This window comes from Myotis daubentonii, chromosome 1 (assembly GCF_963259705.1).
Source record: "Myotis daubentonii chromosome 1, mMyoDau2.1, whole genome shotgun sequence".
In the NCBI taxonomy this organism is placed as follows: Eukaryota; Metazoa; Chordata; class Mammalia; order Chiroptera; family Vespertilionidae; genus Myotis; species Myotis daubentonii.
Window position 1 is genome coordinate 185,133,084 of NC_081840.1, and position 23,925 is coordinate 185,157,008.

Here is a 23,925-nt window from a genome sequence, read left to right on the forward strand (position 1 = left end):
CCTAAGTTTCCAAGCTGAAAGCTGAAAGAAAAAAATGTTGAGGGCCTGTCATTTTACATCTGTTATATCCTCTAATCTGATAACCCTAAGTTTTTTATATTTTTTATAGAGGTGAACTAAAGTAAAGCTTGAAGACATAGAAACCATAACTGCCTGGCATATGGTGATGAGGATAGTGACTTCGGCATAGAAAACATGTGAGAGATATTTCAATGAATGATGACATCAGAAATGACTCAGAGTGATGTTTCAAAGCAGGCACTTATATAACAAATATGTGCTAGGTGACAAAGACTTGTATAGCATGCAGTGACTATTAGCATCTAATATGAGCCAGAAACCTTCCTAGATGCTGGCAATATAGCAGGTATAGCCTACTCTCAGGAAATGTGTATTTTTTTTAGTACTTCTTTCCATAAGTATTTACTTTTAGTTCTGATTAGTCCTGGGCACAACACAACTCATTTAGTCCTAACAGCAATCCTTTGAGGATTATTACTTGCTTTACAGGAGGGTTAATTCAAGCACAATGGGGTTAGCTACTTTTCCAAGATCACATGGCTAATGAGTAGAATTAGTGAAGGTAGAGAACGTAATAGTGACGGGAGATGTTCCTTAGTCATTATCGAGGGGGTAATGAGTGAGCTCTATGACGAGGTACATTGAAGGCCTGAAAGGAAGAGAAGGCAGTCCTGAGACCTAGAGGAAGAATGTTCCAAAAATAAGAAAGGACATATGGAGAGCCCCTTTGTTTAGAAAGTTTGTTGTATTCAAGGGCAGTAAGGCCAGTGTGGCCATAACAGTAAGCAGATGATATCAAGAAGTAGGTAAGAGCTAATTTGAGGGTGGCCTTGTAGTTTGTATTTTACTCTTGTATTTACTCTTGGATTTTACGGGGATTGTTGGGATCTGAACAGGGAAGTGATGTGATCTGAGTTAGTGAGAGGCCTGTCAAAATGTCAGCTAATGGTAATGGTGGCTTGGATTAGAGCTGTAGAAGAGATGGTGATAAATGGTTAGCTAGTAAGATTTATTTTGTAGATAGAACCTATAAGACTTTTATGGACTGGATCTTGAATGTGAGGAAAAGATAATATTCAAGGGATTCCTGGGAATTTAAAGTAGGAGTGGATTGTGGCAAGAAAATCAACAGTTTTCTTTTAGCCATTTAACACATTGTGAATGGATCACGAGAATTGTCCCTTCATATTACACAGTGTTTTACAAAGTATCATATTTTAAAAAGATATTAGCTTGTAAGAACATGTAATAAATAACTTCAAAATGCAATGGGTATTTAATTTTAAAGCGTGCCTTTAACATTTATGTAAAATGTTTTTTGTACTCGTTCAATAGAAACTTATCTGGCCACTGGATAAAGCTAGTAATAAAACTACTGGTCCGCAATGTGTTAAGTTTCATATGCCAATTATAGATCCAAGAATGAATGTCATATGGTATGATTTTGGAATTCTGAAGAGAGCTCAGTGCTATGAGTTATCCATATAGGTCTTTGCTGCAGCTATGGGATTAGATGAGATTTCCTAAGAAGAGAGTGTACAGAGGAGAAGAAGCTCAGGACTGAGCCCCCAGATACTCCCAATATTTAGGGTTCTAGTACAGGGGAAGCATGCAAAGAAAATTGAGGAAGACAAAATAGGACAACATTGATGTCATGGAAAGCTAAGTTTCAAGAGTTTATCTCAAAAGGAAATAAGCAGTTGAGTAATGCTGTTGAGTGGTCATATAAGGTAGTGGATTAATTAGGGTGTCTAATTGCTATAATAAATAGAACCCAAGATGTCTAATGGCTCAGACACAATAGTTTTTGTTTTTTTTTACCCCTAATATAAAAAAATAGAAAAGTGATAATGAAGAGGCCAGTGGTCTGGCCCTCCTCCCCCAGACTATAGTCATCTCCACTGTAGCTAGCTGAAAGGGAAAAGGAACATAGAGAATGTTGAATGGAGATTTTTATGGACCAGGACTGGAAATGGTGCCCATGTGACTTGAATTCAGTCACCTGGCCACTCCTAACTGCAATGGAGATCGCACAAAAGAAACAAGCCACACAGGAAGAAGGAACTAGCTTATTGCAACTAGCAATCTCTGCTACAGATGGCTTTGGCAGGATGTAGGTCATAATGACTTGGGAAAACCTATTTCAGTGAAGTGATAAGGATGAAAGCCCAAGAGAATTGGAGGTAAGAAATGAACATACCTTTTTTTTTCTGTAGTTTTGCTATGAAGATGAACAGAGGAATCTGATAGAGGCTAGAAAGAGATGGAATGTTAAGATTTTTCAAAAGAGGCATGTTACTAGTGCAAACAGAATGTATACTATTGTTAACATTTAAGAAATGAATTCCAAGGTTTACACTTATAGTATAAATCAGCCATCACCAACCAGTGGTCCGTGAGGTCCGAAAGGTTGGCAACCGCTGCTGTAGATGTGTTGGTTTATGTTGAATTTGGCAAAATAAGTGGTATATTGTATTTTAGGTTTCCAAATTCCAATTGTCTTACTTTAAAATGTAGTAATGATGTTATTGCATCAACTACTAGGTTGAGAACAGAATTCTATTTTCTATGGCAAGTGTCCATCCATCAAAGAACCAGAACTTCAAAGTGAATCAGTCCATTTTCTTAATAGAATGGTAGAATGTATTCATAGCTGCATGCTTCATATACTATACTGAAAACAATCTTACTTTTTGTTGTCTGAAGATTTTATGCCCTTTCCATTCACTTGGTGACTCGAAGTGATGCCCAAAACCCCCATGACTAATCAGTATCTCATGGGACCTAAGTGAGAGGTGGTTTTTCCTTTGTTTGTTTTTGCACAAAACACCCAAGCACGTGATTGGGGATGTCAAAATATGTAGAAAATGACTGCTGCCAAAAGTCACTTAACAGAGATGATTGCTAATGTAAAAGAATTGGACTAAGCCAAAATACATACATTTATTTTAAAAGGCAGATTTCTGGGAAGGCTGAAAATTTCTTATCCTCCTGTACTCTATTTTTTTAAATTGAGATATAGTTCACATACATAAAATTCACCCTTTTAAAGTGCAAAATTCAGTGACTTTCAGTATATTTACTTTAAAAAGTTGTGTAACACTAGTTCCGGAACATTTTCATCACCCTAAAAAGAAACTCCTTACCCATTAGTAGTCACTCCTCATTCCCATCTCCCTCTCAGTCCCTGGTAACCAGTAATCTACTTTCTGTTTCTTTATATGGAATGTGTGCAGCACAGGATTTGCCTGTGCTGCACACATTCCATAAAAATGTAATGGTATAATATGTGGCTTTCTATGTCTGGCTTCTTTCACTTAGCTTAATGTTTACGATTCATCCATGTAGCATGGTATCAGTACCTCATTCCTTTTTATGGCTAAATAGTATTCCATTGTATGGATATAACAATTTATCCATTCATCAGTTGATGGACATTTGAGTTTCACTTTTTTTCTCTATTATGAATATTAATGCTGCTATGAACATTCATGTACAAGTTTTTATATGAACAAGTTTTCATTTTTCTTCAGTATATATATCTAGGGGTGGAATTAATGGGCCATATGATCCTTAGTCTCTTCTAACCTTTAATTCTTTAACACATCTCTCAAGCTCTCCTCTCTAGTTGCTAACCTCGTGCACTCCCATACTGTTCTCTTTAGATTTTTATAACATTTTCACTTTTCTAAGGTTTTCCCCCTCTCCCCCACCCCCCCAGCTACAACTTTATCAAGCAAACACACAAAAATGATAATTGGGAAACTACAGCAGGGTGGGAGTGGGAGAGAATCATGTTGTTATTTGCTTGTTTAGTCATTTAGAGCTTTCATGCCAAACCCTGGCAGCCACCCACCAGGAGGATTTGACACAGCTTTTGGTGGGCAAGGTTAATAATAACCTCAATCGCTGAGAACTCTGCTGCCATTCTAAGGTAGGAGTTTCTTATACTTTAAAAACCTGGTAAGAAAACTTGACCAGCAGCTTCATAGAGATTATATGTCTTAACCACAGAATTACATATTTTTACATTTCTACTGTTTTTCAAAAACCGAAAGGGAGGTTCCAATATTGCTCCTGATGTTAGTTCCAACTTTTATTGAGTAATCCTCAGAGATACAGCACTGAATCCCAGATGATGAAGATAGTGCCATTCCTAAGATCTTAAATTGACAAGTTTTCTTTGACAATAGCTTTCTCTCCTATTAAACTTATTCTTCATGCCTATGATGACTGACTTCCACTTCCTCAAAGCCTCTATATTTTCAGTTTATTAACCAATTTCCTATCTAGCTGGAACCTATGGGCAAGCCATTTCAGTGGTGCTTTTCTTCATCATCCTCGATTTCTTCTTTGTTTAATCTGTGCTGCAAATTCTCTAAGAGGAAATTTACCATCTACTTTCTCCGTTCTTGTCCTTGGGAATGCCAGGTCCCTTGAAACAGAGTCAGTAGTTTCAAGTGGGCACATATTACTATTTTGAATTCCTTTCATATCGAAATGAGTTTTCTCATAACTACCTATTTCAAGGAATTTCTGCTCTCAAGTCCTTAAGACTTAATCTCACCATTATCTGTTTTGCAAAACTGAAGTTCTTTACCTGAGAAGATTTAGGCCAGCTAATGTGTCCGTCCAATACTTTTCTCAGTTTTTCTTTAAACTCCTTTTTTCTAAACCTCTTCAAGGCTAAGCCCTTTTCATACTTAATTACTTTCTCTTCACTACCTGTCCTTAGTTTTTTTTTAATCAATTATTCCTTTTCTTCACTCTTTAACGCCTCTCTCTTCATTCGTCTTCATTACAAAGATTTCCCTGTGTTTTTTAAATTAATCTTGCATCTATATAATGCTATCTCCTCTTTCGCAAACATGTAAATGACTTTACCTAGGATGTGTAATTCTTGAATGCCCTGTCTCCTTTACAGTTGGCTTCAAACTCAATTCTGTTTTAAATTGTTTTCTCAAGTGTTACCTATTCACCAAATCCAATATTTTTTTAAAAGTATATTTTATTGACTTTTTACAGAGAGGAAGGGAGAGGGATAGAGAATTCGAAACATCGACAGATAGAAATATCAATCAGCTGCCTCCTGCACACCCCCTACTGGGGATGTGCTGGCAACCAAGGTACATGCCCCCGATTGGAATCAAACCTGGGACCCTTAAGTCCGCAGGCCGACGCTCTATCCAGTGAGCCAAACCAGTTAGGGCCAAATCCAATATTTTTAGTTTACCCTTTTGATTGCCTGTGGGATTTAAGCTTCAGGACCTCTTGCTTAGAGGAGCCTTTAAAATGTTTGTTGTTGAATATTTTTGTAAAGTTGCAAAAGCAAAATATTTTTGCCTTCTTGTCAAGCTTCAGGCCCCCCAAACCTGGATTTGCCATTTTATAAAAGGTGATCGGCCCCTCATATAAAAGAAGTTCATCAGATTCTGTTATAGCCTGAGGTAACAACATTGGGCACGGCTCCCTTCAACTTGGTCACAGCAAAGGAAGGAACTAATTGCTATATTAAAATTTATATCCTGGATTGACCAAATACTTATATTATTTTCATACCTAGGTCCCAGGTCTTGTCCTTAATATTACAGGTTCAGGAACTAGTTTTTAAGCCTTTTGACCAAGGTGATCAAGCACTGAAAAATTAATTCATGCTAACCAAACTCTCAAAGGATTATTTATAAACCAGAATGTTTATTAACATACAAAAAGGAATTAATATTGTAATATTGACTGGGTATAAATATCTGCTATCCAAAACACACTTAACTGAATCAAGATAGAGATCAAATATGATTATAAAACGTTTAGTTTTCATGACTTAACGTGAAAATAACTGAGTGCTGAAGGCGTCCTTACTGCAGAGGTATGGCCTACAGTGCACCCTAAACCCTGTTTCTTGTGTGACTTAAGCGTGTGCATGATTCTGATCTACCAGTGTTGCCTGGTTATGTATGAATTGAGTTGGTCTGTGCCTTAAAGATCCCACCCCCCAAATGCACCCAATTTGGCTGCCATACGCGGATACTGCGTTCCCCAACCTTCCTCACTTTTGTCCTTTTATTTCATTCGTGTATCTCCATTCCCCTCACTTCCAGTGCCCAGGCTATCCTCAAGGTCCCTCCTAACGTAAGTTCTGTCGTCACCTACCTACTTTTACCTTGCCTCACCTATTAATCATCACCTCCGACCGACACCCTCATCCCCCATCTGGCCCAGACTGGCCCCACCTCTCACACCGAACCTTCCCGGGTGAGGGCGCCTCGGGCCGCTCCCCGCCCAGCGGGGAAGCTGCGGGGGAGCACTTTCTCGAGCTCTTTGCATGACCTCCTCTCCCATTTTCTCCCAGTCCTACAAACCACCACCACATTTACCCTCCCCATGAACACCGGGACCGTCTCCTGCCCGCGTCTGCGGGGGGAGGTCTCCAGCGAAGGCAGAAAGGTGTCTCCTTACTTAATGTAGGTGTGTCCAGATGCTGGCACCCGCGCCGTCGGGGAACCGAACCCGGGCGGAGCCCCAGGTGAAGGGGAAGGGTGGTTGGCGCTAAGCCAATCACGGCTCATGACAACAGGGATCAGCCAATCAGAACACGGGGTGCTTGGCGCAGGGTAAGGGCCCGCCCCCTTGCAGCTGGGTGGCCAACGCCTTCGCCAGGGCTGGCTGGAGCCGAACTGGTTTCCGAGTCCAGGGACCGGGCACCTTCCGAGCTGGGAGACCGCGCCCTCCCACCCCAGCTGATTTCTCTGCCGGCCTCGGCCTTAGCAGGTGTCGGTCCTGCCGTGGACGCATTCTGACCTGAGCCGTATCTCTCCCTGGAGACTTTGTGCCTATGGTTGGGGACAGAGTGAGGTCGTTGCCTTGACGACGGCAGCATGCAGGCAGTGGTCCTCCTGAGCGTGAGCTTGGGGCGGGCCGAGGCCAATCTGCCTCTCTCTGCTTCACCTGGCGCCCGTGACTGTGTCCTCACAAGGAATCGTAACCGCACTGAAACTGCTAGTTTGCTAGTCAGCATTTTTTAGACCCGCGGGAGAGATGAATTTCACCTCAAATTTGTTTCCGAGTTGAAAACCTTTGGGTCTTTCCACGTGAAAGGATATTAAAGAAGCAGTAAGTATAATACTTTTAAAGGCTTCTATGATCTCACTCTTTATGTACAATAGATTTCAATCTCTTGAACAAGATAAATTAGCATTATTTTTATCTAACTTGTCCGTATTAGAACTATGCTCTTACATGGCACATGTCCAGAAATACCACATTGCCAGCCGGGCAGGCTTCGTTTGTATTACCCTTACGTTTGGGGGTAGAAGGCATGAAAAGTTATCGTTTATGAGTAACTGTTTCAGGAAACAAGAGGCTTAATAAGCTGTGAGACCTTTAAGGTATTTGCAGGCAGTGCCACTTGAGAAATGGGTGTGTTCTATGTGCTGTGACCAAATGTGCAGTTGGCTGCAAGAATAAACTTGGAGTAGTCAACTTACACAATGTTAGCTTACTAGATGACATATTTTTAAGTGATGCAAGGTACAGATTCCATCTATTTTTGTCCTTGACATGATAAACCTACAGTCTAGTCCTTGATAAAAACATGCTGTCTTAGTGGAAGGAAAAATTATTTAAAAAGGAGAGAGAAAATAACGTTGAGATTTTTTTTCAAACACAGACTTTTTTTTATTTGAAAGTAGTTGATAGACGTTAAATGGAAGCTAAAAATGTCAAATGTATGGAAAGTTAGTGTTGGGACACTGCTGTGTAAACAGTTTATAGTATTATCAAAGCTGGTCGTAAAATAATGAAATAATTTGAGTTGCAGTTGACTTGGATTTATTTTCATTCACCCTTCACCCCCAGGTCAATCTTCTGGTGTTCCATGTATATCTATATAATAGGAACTATATAAATTACCATATGTAAAATGCTAAAGATGTACTCATTGGATTATCATAGTTTGTTAGAACAGAGGATATTTGTATTGTCTTTACTATCAATGTACCAATAAGGAAGCAAGGAAAAGCATCACAACTCACAATCGAGTAAATTAGCTTTAGATTGCCATAAATACACAATGTAATAGGTGATAATATTTCCCCCAAACTTTTATTGAGTATTTTTATATTGTCAGGTTAAAAAATTTAACCATGAGTTATCATTTGAATATAAACTTACTTAAAGGTATTTTTTCCTCCTTAAACTTTTAGAAGCATAATGGGATTAAGAAGAATTTTGTTGTTGTTGTTCTAGAATTTAATTTCAACACCAGATTAAAAATAAAGTTGGAAATTTGCAATAAAACTTATGAATTAAAATCTATCTGTATTTGGACTGAAAAGTTTTTTGTTGTTTTTTTTTTCTGTACCAAAATATGTAGTGGACTGATTGCTGGACCTTCATCAATCATTAGTAAAGTAAGAAAGATTTTATTAGGGTTGCCTTTATCCAGAAAATGACATGTAATTGGGAGTAGAAAAGAATTATAAACACAGCCTGGCTGGTGTGGCTCAGTGACTGAGCATTGACCAATGAACTAGGAGGTCACAGTTTGATTCCCGGTCAGGACGAATGCCTGGGTTGCAGGCTCCATCCCCAGTGGGGGGGGGGGGGGGGGGGTCTGCAGGAGGCAGCCAATCAATGATTCTCTTTCATCATTGATGTTTCTCTCTCTCTCTCTCTCCCTCGCCCTCTCTAAAATCAATAAAAAATATATTTAAAAAGAAAAGAATTATAAGCACAAAATTAAAATGATTACTCTCATAGTGAGTAATCATTAAAAGGATTTTTGAAATACTCTATTTGGTGCTACTAATATTTAATTTCTAAAATCTGCCTATATACTGTGATGTTATTGCTGTTATTTTGTATGTTCAATATAGGAATTTAATTACTATAGTAAGAAAAATAAAGAAAAATAGTTTAACAAAGGTTCTTAGTATTCATTTGGTGACCATTTTGTGACCAAATATTCTTCCTCAATGAGTTGAGAGTGTATAAAAATTTTCATCTTTTAATCCTGGTGTAAAAAATAAACATGATCTTCACTAAAACTAAACTCACTTGCGATTTTTTCACCTTTGTGTGAAAAGGAATCATGTTTTTCTAAAGTGAGCTGTAATTGTTTTGTATGGTGGTTCTAGTGTTACTTTATCTGGATTAAAAATATGTTGAATTTCATCAACATGACATTTAGAAATTTAAATTTAATGGCTTCAGTTATATTTGTGTTGTCTATTATGAAATGAATATGAATATTTTGAAAACATAAAAAATTGGAAACAATAAGAAATTGTGAGTCAGCAAGGGAGAACCATCAACACAGTGACTGCTCTAATATGGCAAAAAAGTTGGGAAGAATTACTTTGCTGGGAGGGTGGAGAAAATTAATATACTCAACATTATTAACTATATTTTGGTTTTTACAGCAAGAAAAAAATCCTTCTGGTTTTGAATTAAAATGGAAAAATATGAGAACCTAGGATTGGTTGGAGAAGGGAGCTATGGAATGGTGATGAAGTGTAGGAATAAAGATACTGGAAGAATTGTAGCCATTAAGAAGTTCTTAGAAAGTGATGATGACAAAATGGTTAAAAAAATTGCTATGCGAGAAATCAAGTTACTAAAGGTGAGTAAATATATGTATTTTGTTAAAAAAATAAGTTATTTCTTGATCAAGATTACATTTTGGGGGAAATTACTGTTTTTGTATTTGTTTCATATATTACAAGGTTTAAAGTATATGTTTTTGGCAATAAACAAATAAAATGATTACATATGTTTATTCATTTATATCATGCACATAAACATGATTTTAAAAGTACTTGTCGCTTCTTTCTATACACACACACACACACACACACCTATCTGTCTACCTACCTAGCTAGGTAGAGCTAGCCAGCTATCATTTGTATTGAGGGTCCCAAAGACCACCCCAACGTTCAGTGATTCACTAGAGGACTCAGCACTCTGCAATTGTATTCATGGCCATGATTTATTACACTGAAAGGATAGGAAGCAAAATCAGCAAAGGGAAACCTGTTACAGGCTTCTAAGAAACCCCTTCCAGTGGAGTCACTCAGCTGGACACTCTTATATCCTCCAGCAATTAGTTGTGATAACACATGTGAAATATTGTCTACCAAGGAAATTCATTAGATTCTCAGTGTGCAAGGTTTTTATTGGTGACTTGTCATGTAGGCATATCTGCCTGGCTTGTTTCAAAATTTCAGACTCCCAGAAGGAATGCAGGTATTCAGCATAAACAATATTGTTTGCGCAGCGCGCCATTTTTATCAATTCTGGAAATGAAGGGAACCCTCCTGAAATCCAAGTTCCCAGGTACCAGCCAGGGATTTCCAGGTACCAGCCAAGGTGCAGCATACCTATCTAAGGATAGCACTCTCAGGCCTGCTGTGTTATGTCCCTCTTTCTTTAATCATTCTCACGAGAAGTTTATTAATTTTATTTTTCTTTAGAACCAACTTTTAGCTTTGTTCATCTTCTATATTATTTATTTCTCTTCTATTTCATTTTAGTTTTTTAGTATTTCATTCCTTCTACTTATTTTGGGAGGGTTTATTTTGTAGTTCTTTTGTTCTAACCTGTTAAATGCATACTTATGTCTTTTATTTCCAGCCTCTCCCCCTGCCTCCTTTACGCATTTAAAGTTATAAATTTCCCTCTCAGAACAGTTTGGTATGTATTGCAGAAATTTTGATTAGCAGTTCAAACTATTTTCTTATTTCCCTTGATTTACAAATATTTGGAAATTTTTTAGATTTTCCTGCCCTGGTTTTTTACTTTTGATATAATTGCCCTGTGATATGAGTATATACTATGTAAGATGTTATTCCTTTGAAATTTCTTGATACATGCTTTTTGATTCAGAATATACTAAACAACAACAAAAAATTTCTCATGTACTTGAAAAGTATTCCATTAAATTAGCTTTTGTCACTTGCATTGATTAAATCTTCTGAATTCTCAGTAATTCTGTTTGTGTGTGCTTGTTCTATCCAGTACTGAGAAGAAATATGTTAAAATCTGTGATTATTGATTTGTCCTTTTTTTAATTTTAGTTCAGTTAAGGTTTAACTTTACAAGTAGAAAAGCCATATTATTAATATTTTATATTTAGAATTATTATATCTGCATGCTGAATCAAATCTTTTATCATCATGAAATAACTTTTTTAAAATCCTCACCTAAGGAATGAGGATATTTTTTCCATTGATTTTTTTTTTTTTTTTTTTTTTTAGAGAGAGTGGAAGGGAGGGAGAGAAAGGAGAGAAACATCAGTGTGAGAGAGAAACATCAATGTGAGAGAGACACATAGATTTATTACCTCCCACATGTGCCCTGAGGGAGATAGAATCTGTAACCCAGGCACATGCCCTTGACCGGGAATAGAACCCAAGACCCTCCCATGTGCAGGCTGTGCATAGGCCAACACTCTAATCACTGAGTCACGCCGGCAAGGGCTGAAATAACTTTTTATTATAGTAATGTTTTTTCTTAAAGTCTGTTTTGGCTGAAACTAATAAGGCTACACTAGTTTAATTTAGGTTAATATTTGCATAGTATATCTTTTTCCACTTTTGTTTTATTGTTGAGAGTATTACAGAAGTCTCCCATTTCTCCTTCCTTTACCCTCTTCTGCCTGGCTCCCCATCTCAGTCCTTATTTAGATGTGTCTCTTGTGAACATGTAGTTACATTTTTCTTTCATCCTGTTTGACAATCTTTGTATTTTAATTGGAACAATTAGTCCATCTACATGTAATATAGTTTCTGATATATTTAGGTATAAATATACCACCTTAATATATGCTATTTGTCTCACTAGTTCTGTATTTCTTTTTTCTTTCTGTCTTTGGATTGATTACATTTATCATTCCTTTATTTTCCTCAAATAATTAGAAAATTATGTATTGTTTCATTTTGTGGTTATCCTAGACATTTGTTAAAGTCTAACAGTATCCAGTAATTTATCCTTCTTCCAAAGCTTGCAATAATCATCTCTAGTTATTCCCTTTTATCTTTTATGCTATTTAAACATCATAAGATGTAATTATTTTTAAATGTTTATTTAGATTTATTTTTACCACTTTCTTTGTTCTTCCTTCCTTTCTGCATTTATTATTTATCTGTGATCTCTTCCCTTCTTCTTGTTTAGGATTTCCTTTTGTGAGGAAATATTGTAGATAAAACATTTCAATTTTAGTTTGCATGAAAATGTCTTTATTTTGTTATTATTCATGAAGGATATTTTTGCTATGTATAGAATTTTAGGTTGGCGATTATTTTCTTTCAACAAAATGAAAATGACATTGTTTTGTCCTCTGGCTTCAATTATGGCTCTTGAAAAGTCAGCTGTCAGTCCAATTGCTGCTCTTTTTTAAGTTTGTTCTTTTATGTCTGGATCTTTTTTTTCTTTCAACTTTTTATTGACATACACATATAGAAAAGTATACATATCATAAAAATATATCTCTATGGATTTAAATAACTGAACAACCTATGTAACCACCATCTAAATCAAGTAAGAGAACACGAAAATAACCCCAGAAGAAACCCCCGACCCCCTCCCACCCCCCGCCCTTATACCTTCTCCAGTCACTATTTCTTCCTTTTCCACTCAGGTCACAACTGTCTTGATTACAATCAGCATAAGTTAGTTTTGTTTTCTGCAACCTTGTTTCCATTATATTTAAGAAGGTTTGGGTTGGTTTTTGTTTTTCTTTTTCAGGGTATGTCACAGACTTAGGAGAACTCTGCTCTGCCAGCTTTGTGGCCACAGATAATCTTTTGGTATCTTCCTACACTCCTGTTTGACCTTGATTACATTTGGCAGTTTCACCTCATTTGTTGTGGGAAGGGGTCATAGATCCTACTTAGTTCCATCAGAGATAAAGTTACATTTCTTTTCTTTATTGGTTTTTTTGTGTTCTCTGAGAGGACAACAGAGCAATGTGGTCTTTTAACTAGAATTTAAAAACCAGAATACACATTTACAATTTATACTGTTCATGCATTTTATTTATATGTCTTTTTTATGCTAAGATCTATTTTGGATGGTCACTAATTGCTAATCATTTGATGTTGTAAAAACTATTTTGCATTTTTTTATAACAGCAACTGAGGCATGAAAATCTGGTGAATCTGTTGGAGGTGTGTAAGAAAAAAAAAAGATGGTACCTAGTCTTTGAGTTTGTTGACCATACCATTCTTGATGACTTGGAACTCTTTCCAAATGGACTAGACTACCAGCTTGTTCAAAAGTATTTGTTTCAGATTATTAATGGAATTGGATTTTGTCATAGTCACAATGTAAGTATTTAGTTTAAATAATTATTTTGCCAATTATTGACTCTCCAGGCACCAGTGATTTACCGTAATTTAATGAGATACTTGTTTAAAGTTTAGACCAGTTAAAATCATAGAAATGAACTGTTACTTTGATATTGCCAATTTTCATGTGTCACAATACATGTATTCTTTCCCCCACCATCTTATTATGAAAAGTTTAGGCCATACCATACTGAATAATAAAAAGAGTGTGCCATGAATACCCATATAATCTACCACCTAGATTCTAGACTTGTTAATATTTTTCTATATTTTCTTTATTAATATACTTATCTACTTATTAATGTCTTATTTATGTATTTGAAAGTAAATTACAGATATCAGTACACTTCAACTCTAAATACTTTGGCTATGCATATTAACTAGAGTCTAATATTTTTTTGCTTTTGTTTGAGGTGACACTTACTCATTGAAATGCACAAATTCTAACTGATGAGTTTTGACAAATGCATTCACCCAAGGATCCATGTATATGTTAGTTCAGATTCTGTTGCCAAGTTGTGAAGTAAAAAAATCCCTGCTCTTCATGGAACAGATTGTCGAATCTCAGAGAGAAGGCGGGTTGGGTGGGTGGGTGGGAAGAGATCAACCAAAGAACTTGTATGCATATATGCATAACCCATGGAAACACATATTAGTGTGGTGAAGGCCTGGGGCAAGGGGTAAGGGTGGGCTAGAAGATGTCAATGGGAAAAAAAGGGGACATATGTAACATTTTCAACAATAAAGTTTTTGTTTTTTTTTTAAAAAAAGATTCCTGCTCTTAGCCTGTAGTCTATCACAGTAATTTTATATCCTTTGAGTATCAATAAGAGCACCTCTAGGTAAAATGGCACAAAGTACCAAATGAATAACTCAACACATTATTCTTCCAGTTTTACAAAATATTTTAAATGACATTTTTTGTGTGATTATAAAAGTAATAGATGCTAACGGTAGATGTGGGGTTGACCCTGTGAGCTTGCATGGATGTAATAGCAGTTGGTAGCCTCTGCAAAATGCTCAGTAATGGCACATTGCCATTTAAGATGCTGGTCCCCTGAAAGAGTTATATATTTAAACTCATATATATATATGGCATTTTTTCAAAATACTGTTTACTTGTATTAGAGAATTAGGTCTAATATTTTGTTTTGCCTAGCTGTAGAATTTTTAGTATTGTTTCCCAGTGTTCATATTTTCTCCTTTACAAATCTTAACCACTGACCTTGTTGACCCTCTTTATATTTCTTTTTTTAAAACATGTTTTTATTTATTTCAGAGAGAGGAAGGGAGAGGGAGAGAGAGAAACATCAATGATGAGAGAGAATCATTGATCGGCTGCCTTCTGCATGCTCCCTATTAGGGATCAAGACCACAACCTGGGCATGTGCCCTGACTAGGAATCGAACCCTGACCTCCTGAGTTGATGCTCAGCTACTGAGCCACACTGTCCTGGCGACCCTCTTTACATTTCTAATTGCCTGAAGAATGCCTCCACTTGGGTGCTCAGCAATCCTCATAAAGGCCCCTATGGCTAAAAGTGAACTACCAATTATTCCATCAAAACTAACTTTTTCTAAGCTTTTTAATTCTTTTAGATTCCCAGGTTTAAATAAAATATCTGAGACTACTTCCTAAGCTCTATTGATGCTTGATTTAAAATATTTATAAACTATGTCTTCTCCTTTCCATTCCTCCAAGCACCAGTCTAGTTTAGGCCCTTATTGCCTCATAGTTGTCCCACTGCTCTTTTCCCTGCCCCTAGTCCCTCTCTGATTTAGCTTATTTATGGCCAATATCTTTTTTTAAAAATAAAATATAGTTTATTGATTTTTTTACAGAGAGGAAGGGAGAGGGATAGAGAGTTAGAAACATCCATCAGCTGCTTCCTGCACGCCCCCTACTGGGGATATGCCCACAACCAAGGTACATGCCCTTGACCGGAATCAAACCTGGGACCCTTGAGTCCGCAGGCCGACGCTCTATCCACTGAGCCAAACCGGTTAGGGCTATGGCCAACATCTTTAAACATCATATCGGTCATACCACTTCCATGGGTTCCCATGGCCTTGACAGAAGCTCAGACCTCAGACTGGCAGTTGAGACATCCTTCCTCCGTAGTATATAACCTGTACTGTAGAAGTATCATTTTTCTAGTCTCCTGATTGATTTCTCTTCATTCTTTTGTTCTCTTTGTTACCTTCACTTGGATTGCCCTTACATTTATCCAGGTCATACTTACATTAAATTCCTACCTTAGAGCCCACCCCTTTCATAACATTTTTCCTTGATTACCCAATCTTCAATTACAGCTTTATTCTCTTAATCTTGAGAGCAGAGACTAATAGAACAATTGATTTATATATATATATATATATATATATATATATATATATATATATATATATATATATAAATAAAATCTAGTATCTTTGATTATGTATGTAAAATTTTTAGAATAAATGTTATTTTTTCCCCCAACTAGATTTCAGGTTCTTTAAAGCCAGGAAGAATTTCGTATGCTTTTTATTTCTATTCATTATAGGGACAAAAACAGTGCCCTGCACATGGCAGGCACTAAAAACATAATTAATTTGTTTACTTTGATGTGCCAATATATGTCATTCTCTGTTTGTGTGTGTGTGTGTGTGTGTGTGTGTGTGTGTGTGTGTGTTTTGTCTTAGATCATACACAGAGATATCAAGCCAGAGAATATATTAGTCTCCCAGTCTGGCGTTGTCAAGTTATGTGATTTTGGATTTGCGCGGACATTGGCAGCTCCTGGGGAGGTTTACACTGATTATGTGGCAACCCGATGGTACAGAGCTCCAGAACTATTGGTTGGTGATGTGAAGTATGGCAAGTAAGACATCATGTGGTGGTGTGGGGGGGCTAATGTGTTTCTAATATAAAAAAATTCCTCTAACTGGAAGGAAGTTTTGAATTTAGGGGACTTTACAAAGTGATTTGTAATTTTTAGTGCTTCCCCTTTAAGTATTCTTGTGAAACAATTTGGGGTTACTATACTAATATTTTAAAGATAGGGAAATCAAGGTGAGCAAGTAGTCTGTTTTTTTTTTATAGTGGTTCAGAAATAGGTATACTATATTTCACTTGTAAAGAGAGGTAACATGGATTGGATAAGTTTGAAACTATTGGAATGAGGTGAGTGGACAAGGCTCAGAGTAGAAATAATTTGGTGAAATGTTTTAAAAATATAATTATTTCCATAAATGAATTCTTCAAAGAAGATGGAATTGTAACTTTTACTGCTTTTATAGAAATCTTTAAAAAATATTTTCTACAATTTCTGTTTTCAGAGTATATATCATTTAATATTTTCTTGATTATGTTAAGTTCTCCTTTTACTGTCATACTGTAACCTTTATGTAATTTTATAATATAGCTATGACCTTGAGAAATTTCAAGTTAGTTGTCCTTATGCTAATAATGCCAGAATATTCTTTAAGTTCTTACAACTGATTTTAAAGACAGTTTTTCTATTTTTTTTCTCTATTAGCTTTCAGTTCTCCTTCTTGTTACTGTATGTGTCCCTAACGACCACCTCCTTCTGGTAGTTTTCAGTGTATGGTGGGATAAACTAATTAACTTGCTAGAATTATGTGCAAACAAAGAATGAATAGGTTCTAAATGAAAACCCAGAAGGCTTATCTTCAGAATAAAGGACACATAACTATTACTTTTTAGAAGCCCTTTCCCTCTATGTCACATGATCAAAGCTTTTGGAAATCTGACTTACATAAAATTGGGAATTAGTACTTTAGGTTTATAGGTGATTTAAAGCTTGCCACTACTATTCTCAATGCCTAGAATATTTAGTAGTAATATGCAGAGCAGATTCAGTCACAGTAAACATGTAAGGAGGCCCAATTTTACACCGCACTGCTTTTCTTTCAGAGCTGTTGACATATGGGCCATTGGTTGTCTGGTAACCGAAATGCTCATGGGGGAGCCCCTCTTTCCTGGAGATTCTGATATTGATCAGCTATATCATATTATGACGTGTTTAGGTAAGATTACATACCTGCATTTTCTTTTTTTTTTTTTGTATATATATTTTTTATTTTTTAATTAAATCTTTATTGTTCAGATTATTACATTTGTTCCTTTTTTCCCCCCCCATAACTCCCCTCCTCCCAGTTCCCGCCCCACCCTCCGCCCTCACTCCCCACCCACTGTCCTCATCCATAGGTGCACGATTTTTGTCCAGTCTCTTCCCACATCTCCCACACCCCTTTCCCCCCCAAGAATAGTCAGTCCATTCCCTTTCTATGTCCCTGATTCTATTATAATCAACAGTTCATTCTGTTCATCAGATTATTTATTCACTTGATTCTTAGATTCACTTGTTGATAGATGCATATTTGTTGTTCATAATTTGTATCTTTACCTATTTCTTCCTCTTCCTCTTCTTAAAGGATACCTTTCAGCATTTCATATAATCCTGGTTTGGTGGTGATGAACTCCTTTAGCTTTTCCTTATCTGTGAAGCTCTTTATCTGACCTTCAATTCTGAATGATAGCTTTGCTGGATAAAGTAATCTTGGTTGTAGGTTCTTGGTATTCATCACTTTGAATATTTCTTGCCACTCCCTTCTGGCCTGCAAAGTTTCTGTTGAGAAATCAGCTGACAGTCGTATGGGTATTCCCTTGTAGGTAACTGAGTTTCTTTCTCTTGCTGTTTTTAAGATTCTCTCTTTATCTTTTGCTCTTGGCATTTTAATTATGATGTGTCTTGGTGTGGTCCTCTTTGGATTCCTTTTGTTTGGGGTTCTCCGCGCTTCTTGGACCTGTAAGTCCATTTCTTTCACCAGGTGGGGGAAGTTTTCTGTCATCATTTCTTCAAATAGGTTTTCAATATCTTGGTCTCTCTCATCTTCTGGCACCCCTATAATTCTGATGTTGGTACGCTTGAAGCTGTCCCAGAGGCTCCTTACACTATCCTCGCATTTTTGGATTCTTTTTTCATTTTGCTTTTCCGGTTGGATGTTTTTTGCTTCCTCGCATTTCAAATCATTGACTTGATTCTTGTGCTCCTCTGGTCTGCTGTCGGGCGTCTGTATAATATTCGTTATTTCAGTCCGTGTGTGCTTAATTTCTAGTTGGTTCCCCAATATAAGATCGAGGGTCTTATTAGTTTTCATGTAGATCTCATTAAGTTTATCGGCAGCTTCTAAACAGTTCTTGAGAGACCTTAAAAGTGTGGTTCTGAACTCTATTTCTTCCATTGACAATTTTGTCCTGTTTCTTTGTCTCCGCATTTTGTTATGCTTCCTTGGTGCACCCCCTAGTGGTCTTTGTTCGCAGTCTTATAGTTAAACCTTGATTGTTGTAGCTAATTCCAGGGAGGGTTTGACCTCCAGGCCAAGTGGCTATGAGAATCAGCTGTGTCAGCAGTGAGAGAACTTCTGTCCTCTAGGGAGGTGCTAATCTAGCCTTTGCCTGAGGCTATCCGGCAAATGCCTCTGTGCAGGGCTTGGGCGGGGCGGGTCGCACAGGATCAACAGGGTGGGCCGGAGAGAGCAGTTATGGCAGCTCTCAGTCCTGTCCCAAGGGGCTCTGCCTCTCTGAGTCCCAGCACCCGCTGCAAAGCTCGGAGAGAAAGCTGCACTCGCTCTGACCGAAGCCAGACAGTCCTGCTTCTCCCGTTTGAGTCTGGGTCCCTAAAGACTCGCCTGGATCTGGTGCTCAGAGTCTGCGACTCCCTCCCGATTGAAAACAACAACCGCGCCCTCCGCTGCCAGCCCGCTCCGCGCACTCCGCACCTCAGAATTTGACTTCAGCACTGCGCCTCCTCTGAGTGTCCGTATGCGTTTCTCTTTCCTCCTAGTTGTAGGACTGCCACTCAGCCAGCGTTCCTGTGGTTCTGGGTGATGTCCCTTCCATTTTTTGGTTTCACTTTTGAAGTAGTTGTTCAAAGCAGCAAACTCCGGCGTTAACCTATGCCGTCATCTTGGTTCTCCCTAAAATGGTCACATACCTGCATTTTCAATTCTCGAGGCTTCCTCCTATGCTTGTTTGTTTGTTTGCATTGATTGTACAAGGTAGGAAGCAAATAGGAAATGTTCATATATAAATGTGTGTATGTGTGTGTGTGTATATATATATATATATATATATATATATATATATATATAATATTATATATATTTCTCTGCACTTTTGCATTCAGTCACACATAGAAAGGATGCAAATGATTACTTATTACCTATGGATCAACAAGCATTTGGTGTAATATAACTATACCCTCATCCCCACCTTCAAATTGAGAGATATAGAGACTTCCAAGGTAGTTTAATCTTGTTGCAGATGTGACTTTTGTTGTTAGTGCTTTGGATGGAATGTCAACGCTAGATCATCACAGTATTCTTACATTTATTGAAATATTAACTTCATTGTTGGGAGACAGAGCTTGGAAAATCAAAAAAATGGTAAAATACTTGGGGGCTATTTAACTATTGGATTTTAAGTTTCCAGGTTAGAAATTCAACAAACAATATAATGGTTTCATATATATCTCATGCTCAGATAGGTACTGAAGTTGATAAAAAAGATAAAAGTGTTAAAATCAGACCTGAACATAATTATAAAATCGGTTGACCAAAAGTTAAATTCTTAAATGGTCAGACTGATTTATCTAGATTAGATTCTGATCATATTTTCATTATTTTAGTTGGCACTTTTATGATTTTTGGTGTTATAAATGAAGTGCTGGTAATTATATTTTAACATTATAGCCCAGCCGGAGTGATTCAGTGGTTGAACATCAACCTATGAACCAGGAGGTCATGGTTCGATTCCTGGTCAGGGCACATGCCCGGGTTGTGGGCTCCCTACCAGTGTGGAGCGTGTAGGAGGGAGCAGATCAATGATTCTCATATTTGATGTTTCAGTCTCTCTCTCCCTCTCCCTTCCTCTTCGAAATCAATAAAAATATATTTTAAAAAAATTATAAAATGCTTTGCCTCTCCTTTTCCTATGCTCCTTCATGTCTTCAGTTCTATGTTTACTGGCATATGAACTTTCATTAAGAGCACTGTTTTCGGTTGATTTTGCAGCGAGAGCCCCAACTCCATAAGCATGTCCCACTCTTTTCTCTAGTCCACATCACCTGTCTCTGCTATTACTCTCATGATGTATAATGACAGAGATGTGTGCTGTCCTCACCTCCAGGTAACCTCATTCCAAGGCACCAGGAGCTGTTTTATAAAAACCCTGCGTTTGCGGGGGTAAGGTTGCCTGAAATCAAGGAAATGGAACCTCTTGAAAGACGCTATCCCAAGCTCCCTGAAGTTGTGATCGATTTAGCAAAGGTAACCATACTTTTTCTTTCACTTTCTGACAGGGAATTTATATTTCGGAGACTTGGCTTTCTCTTATGTTTTTTCTTGTTTAGTTGATCATTTAGGTCAACAATTTTGTGTATATGGAGTGTGTGTGTGGGTTTTGGGGGGAAGACTTCAGAGATAAAGACCTGAAAATTTCACCTAAGAAATCATTTAGTGTTATCTAGCTTGTTTTAAGTGTGAAAACATCCTCATAGAGATGTTTTTAATGTTTAACATTTAAAGTGTAAACCTTGTTTAAGTGGGAAAGAAAAATAGGATAAGAAAATAAAAAGAAAGGCAGAGTAGCAGGAAAATTAATTAAATTATAGGGCATAGGATCATGATTTGAGGTGTATTGTTAAACCAATAAGAATAGATACTGCACTTGATCTGAGCCAAAAGGCCAAGAGGTGATCTGTTGTTTATTGGTAAAGGGGCTTTTGCTTGGCCACTGGATTTGCTGAGGCTAATTTGCAAATCATCATCACCTTTGCCTTGTGTTTGATTGAGGTAGGTATTAGGGAGAGTCTCAATGTATCAAATTGTCTTTAAACATGGACATTTTGGAATTGTTAGCTCAGAACAATTCTTTTTAGTTAGGATTGTCCTAAAGTATTGATTAAATAAGTATCTCTAAAACATCAGGATCACATAACATTTATCTAAGTTATTTTTTTTTATTTTTATTTTTTTTTAGGTTTCTATATAACTCATTAAAAACGTTTAGTGAGCCCTGGCCAGTTTGGCTCAGTGGATGGAGTGTTGGCCTGCAGACTGAAGGGTCCCAGGTTCCATTCCGGTCAAGGGCACATGCCCTGATTGTGGGCTCAATCCCCAGTAGGGAGTGTGCAGGAGGCAGCTGATCAATGATTCTCTCTCATCACTGATGTTTCTATCTCTCTCTCCCTCTCCTTTCCTCTCTGAAATCAATAAAAATATATTTTTAAAAGAAGTTTAGTGAGTTTATAACTAATTATAATAAGTTCTTAGAATAACACATTTCTAATCCTATATAATAAAAGATTAATATGCAAATTGACTGAACAGTGGAACGACCGGTTGCTATGATGTGCACTGACCACCAGGGGGCAGACACTCCTGGTGGTCAGTGCACTCCCACAGAGGGAGTGCTGCTCAGCCAGAAACTGGGCTCATGGCTGGCTAGTGCAGCAGCGGTGGTGGGAGCGGGCCTAAGCTGGCAGGCGGACATCCCCCAAGGTCTACCTAACTGTGAGAGGGTGCAGGCTGGGCTAAGACCCCTCCTCCCCCAGTGCACAAGTTTCGTGGACTGGGCCTCTAGTTTTCTATATAATCTTCTAACACATTTTTCATTGAAACCTGCTTTATGATCAATCTATAAAGAGATTTAAAGGGAATAAAAATAAAATTATTGTCTAACTTATGGCCCTTACAGTAGAATCATATAACTTTTAAAACATTTTATTACAGAAATTTTCAACAGAAAAGAAAGAATAGCAATAGAATGTAACCTTGCATACTTGTCACCTAGCTTCAACAATTAACAACCTCTAGACAATCTTTATCATCTATCTACACCCTCAGCACCTTTTTTTGGAGCATTTTGAAACAAATTGAAGATATTATATTTTTTCACTTAAAATACCTTAATTATATGTAGAACTTTTCTTGTTCATTTAAAGCTACTTATTGAGTCCCTTGTATTTTTACTAACATTGAATGATTTCAATTAATCAGAACAAGCACTGCATTACAATAGAATCTTCTGTGTAAAGTATCTAGCACAATAATAAGCACAGAGCAGGTCCTTTCCCTCCCATTCTGCAAGGGCTTTAACTTTTAAAATTTCACCATAATTCCTCAATATCATAAAACATTGAATCAATGCTCAAACTTTCATTGACTTTCTCATAATTTCTTTTTATAGTTTAAATTAGGATTCACATAGAGTCTACATTATCAATCAGTTAACTTATTTTTTTGAAGGAGGTTACATCTTTTTTTAAAAAATGTTTTATGAATTTCAGAGAGGAAGGGAGATGGAGAGAGAAATAGAAACCTCAGTAGTGAGAGAGAATCATCAATTGACTGCCTCCTGCATGCCCTCTACTGGGTATTGAGCTCGAAACGTGGGCATGTGCTGTAACCCGGAAAGGAACCGTGACCTCCTGGTTCAATGCTCAACCACTGAGCCACATTACTGAGCTAGTTAACTTTTTTTTTTTTTTTTTTTAAGATTCTTAATTTACAAACTCATCTTCATCTCTTTTTGTTTTGTCTGCTTAAACCTTGCTAATTATTTGTTGAAGAAACTATGTTGTTTGTCCCTTAGAATTTCCCATATAGAATAGTTTAATATGTTCCTCTGTGTCTTGTATTTTTTATAAATTCATAGAGCTAGAGCTTGATCAGAATGTCTGGTGGTCTTTTTTTTGTGTGTGATATTAGCAACCTTTGGTCATTGTCTAGATTTGTGATTTATTCTTTATCATTTATCATAGATATTTAAATTCATGACTATAAAGATGTATTTTCTATGTTTAGACATTTCAGTGTGGTTAGATTAAAAAAACATATGAGCTACATGGATTGTTTTTCCCCCCCCAGAAATGCTTACATATTGATCCAGACAAAAGGCCCTTCTGTGCTGAGCTCCTGCACCACGATTTCTTTCGTATGGATGGATTTGCTGAACGGTATGGTACTGGCTCATGTTTTCCAGGTCACCCCAGCCTAGAGTTGAAATAAGGTCTTCATAATAGTAACAGACAGTATTTCTCTAGCCAGCTACTTTGATAGGATCGCATATATTTACTGCCCTACCTCCCTTCATCCTTAGCAGCCAAGGAATTTGTAGGAGTGGTCCCCTGAATTCACTAACTTAGGGCTCTTGGTTTTCACAAAGCAGTCACTTCCTGCTTTTATTCCTGTCTTCCTGTGGTAACATGCACCGCTCAGGTCACTGGTTTCTATGTTGCTACCAGTTGTATGATGCCATCGTCTTTGGGTGCTGATGCATTTGCAAAGGTGCCATTTCCTGTTGTTGCCAAACTCATACCACACCCAGTCCTGTGACCCTGCTGACACTGCTGATGTGCTGGAGACTTTGGTGTGCCAAATGTGTGGGTGCCAGAGCTGTTGGCATGTTCTCTTGTGCTGTTTGAGCTACTGGCATTAGTATAGCTGAGAAAGCAAAAATATAGTGAGATGAGTGGTAATGACATTGCTTTATA

At 37.3% G+C, this 23,925-nt stretch overlaps 1 protein-coding gene and 1 pseudogene across 4 annotated transcripts in view; one reads left to right on the plus strand and one right to left on the minus strand.

The window, feature by feature from the left end:
- The first annotated feature begins 16 nt into the window (after positions 1–16).
- The window catches only part of CDKL2 (cyclin dependent kinase like 2), a 41,495-nt gene continuing 17,586 nt past the window's right edge, over positions 17–23,925 (plus strand). For 3 of the 4 annotated variants that reach the window (XM_059668325.1, XM_059668342.1, XM_059668349.1), the window contains exons 1-7: positions 17–7,131; positions 9,441–9,640; positions 13,149–13,343; positions 16,049–16,227; positions 17,283–17,395; positions 20,559–20,698; positions 23,300–23,388. In XM_059668325.1, coding sequence (XP_059524308.1) covers positions 9,473–9,640; positions 13,149–13,343; positions 16,049–16,227; positions 17,283–17,395; positions 20,559–20,698; positions 23,300–23,388 — 884 coding nt within the window. In that variant the 5' untranslated portion in view covers positions 17–7,131; positions 9,441–9,472. The remainder of the gene's footprint in view (positions 7,132–9,440; positions 9,641–13,148; positions 13,344–16,048; positions 16,228–17,282; positions 17,396–20,558; positions 20,699–23,299; positions 23,389–23,925) is intronic. The other variant, XM_059668334.1, reaches the window with a different exon arrangement.
- Positions 21,011–21,128, minus strand: LOC132223116 (U2 spliceosomal RNA; annotated as a pseudogene).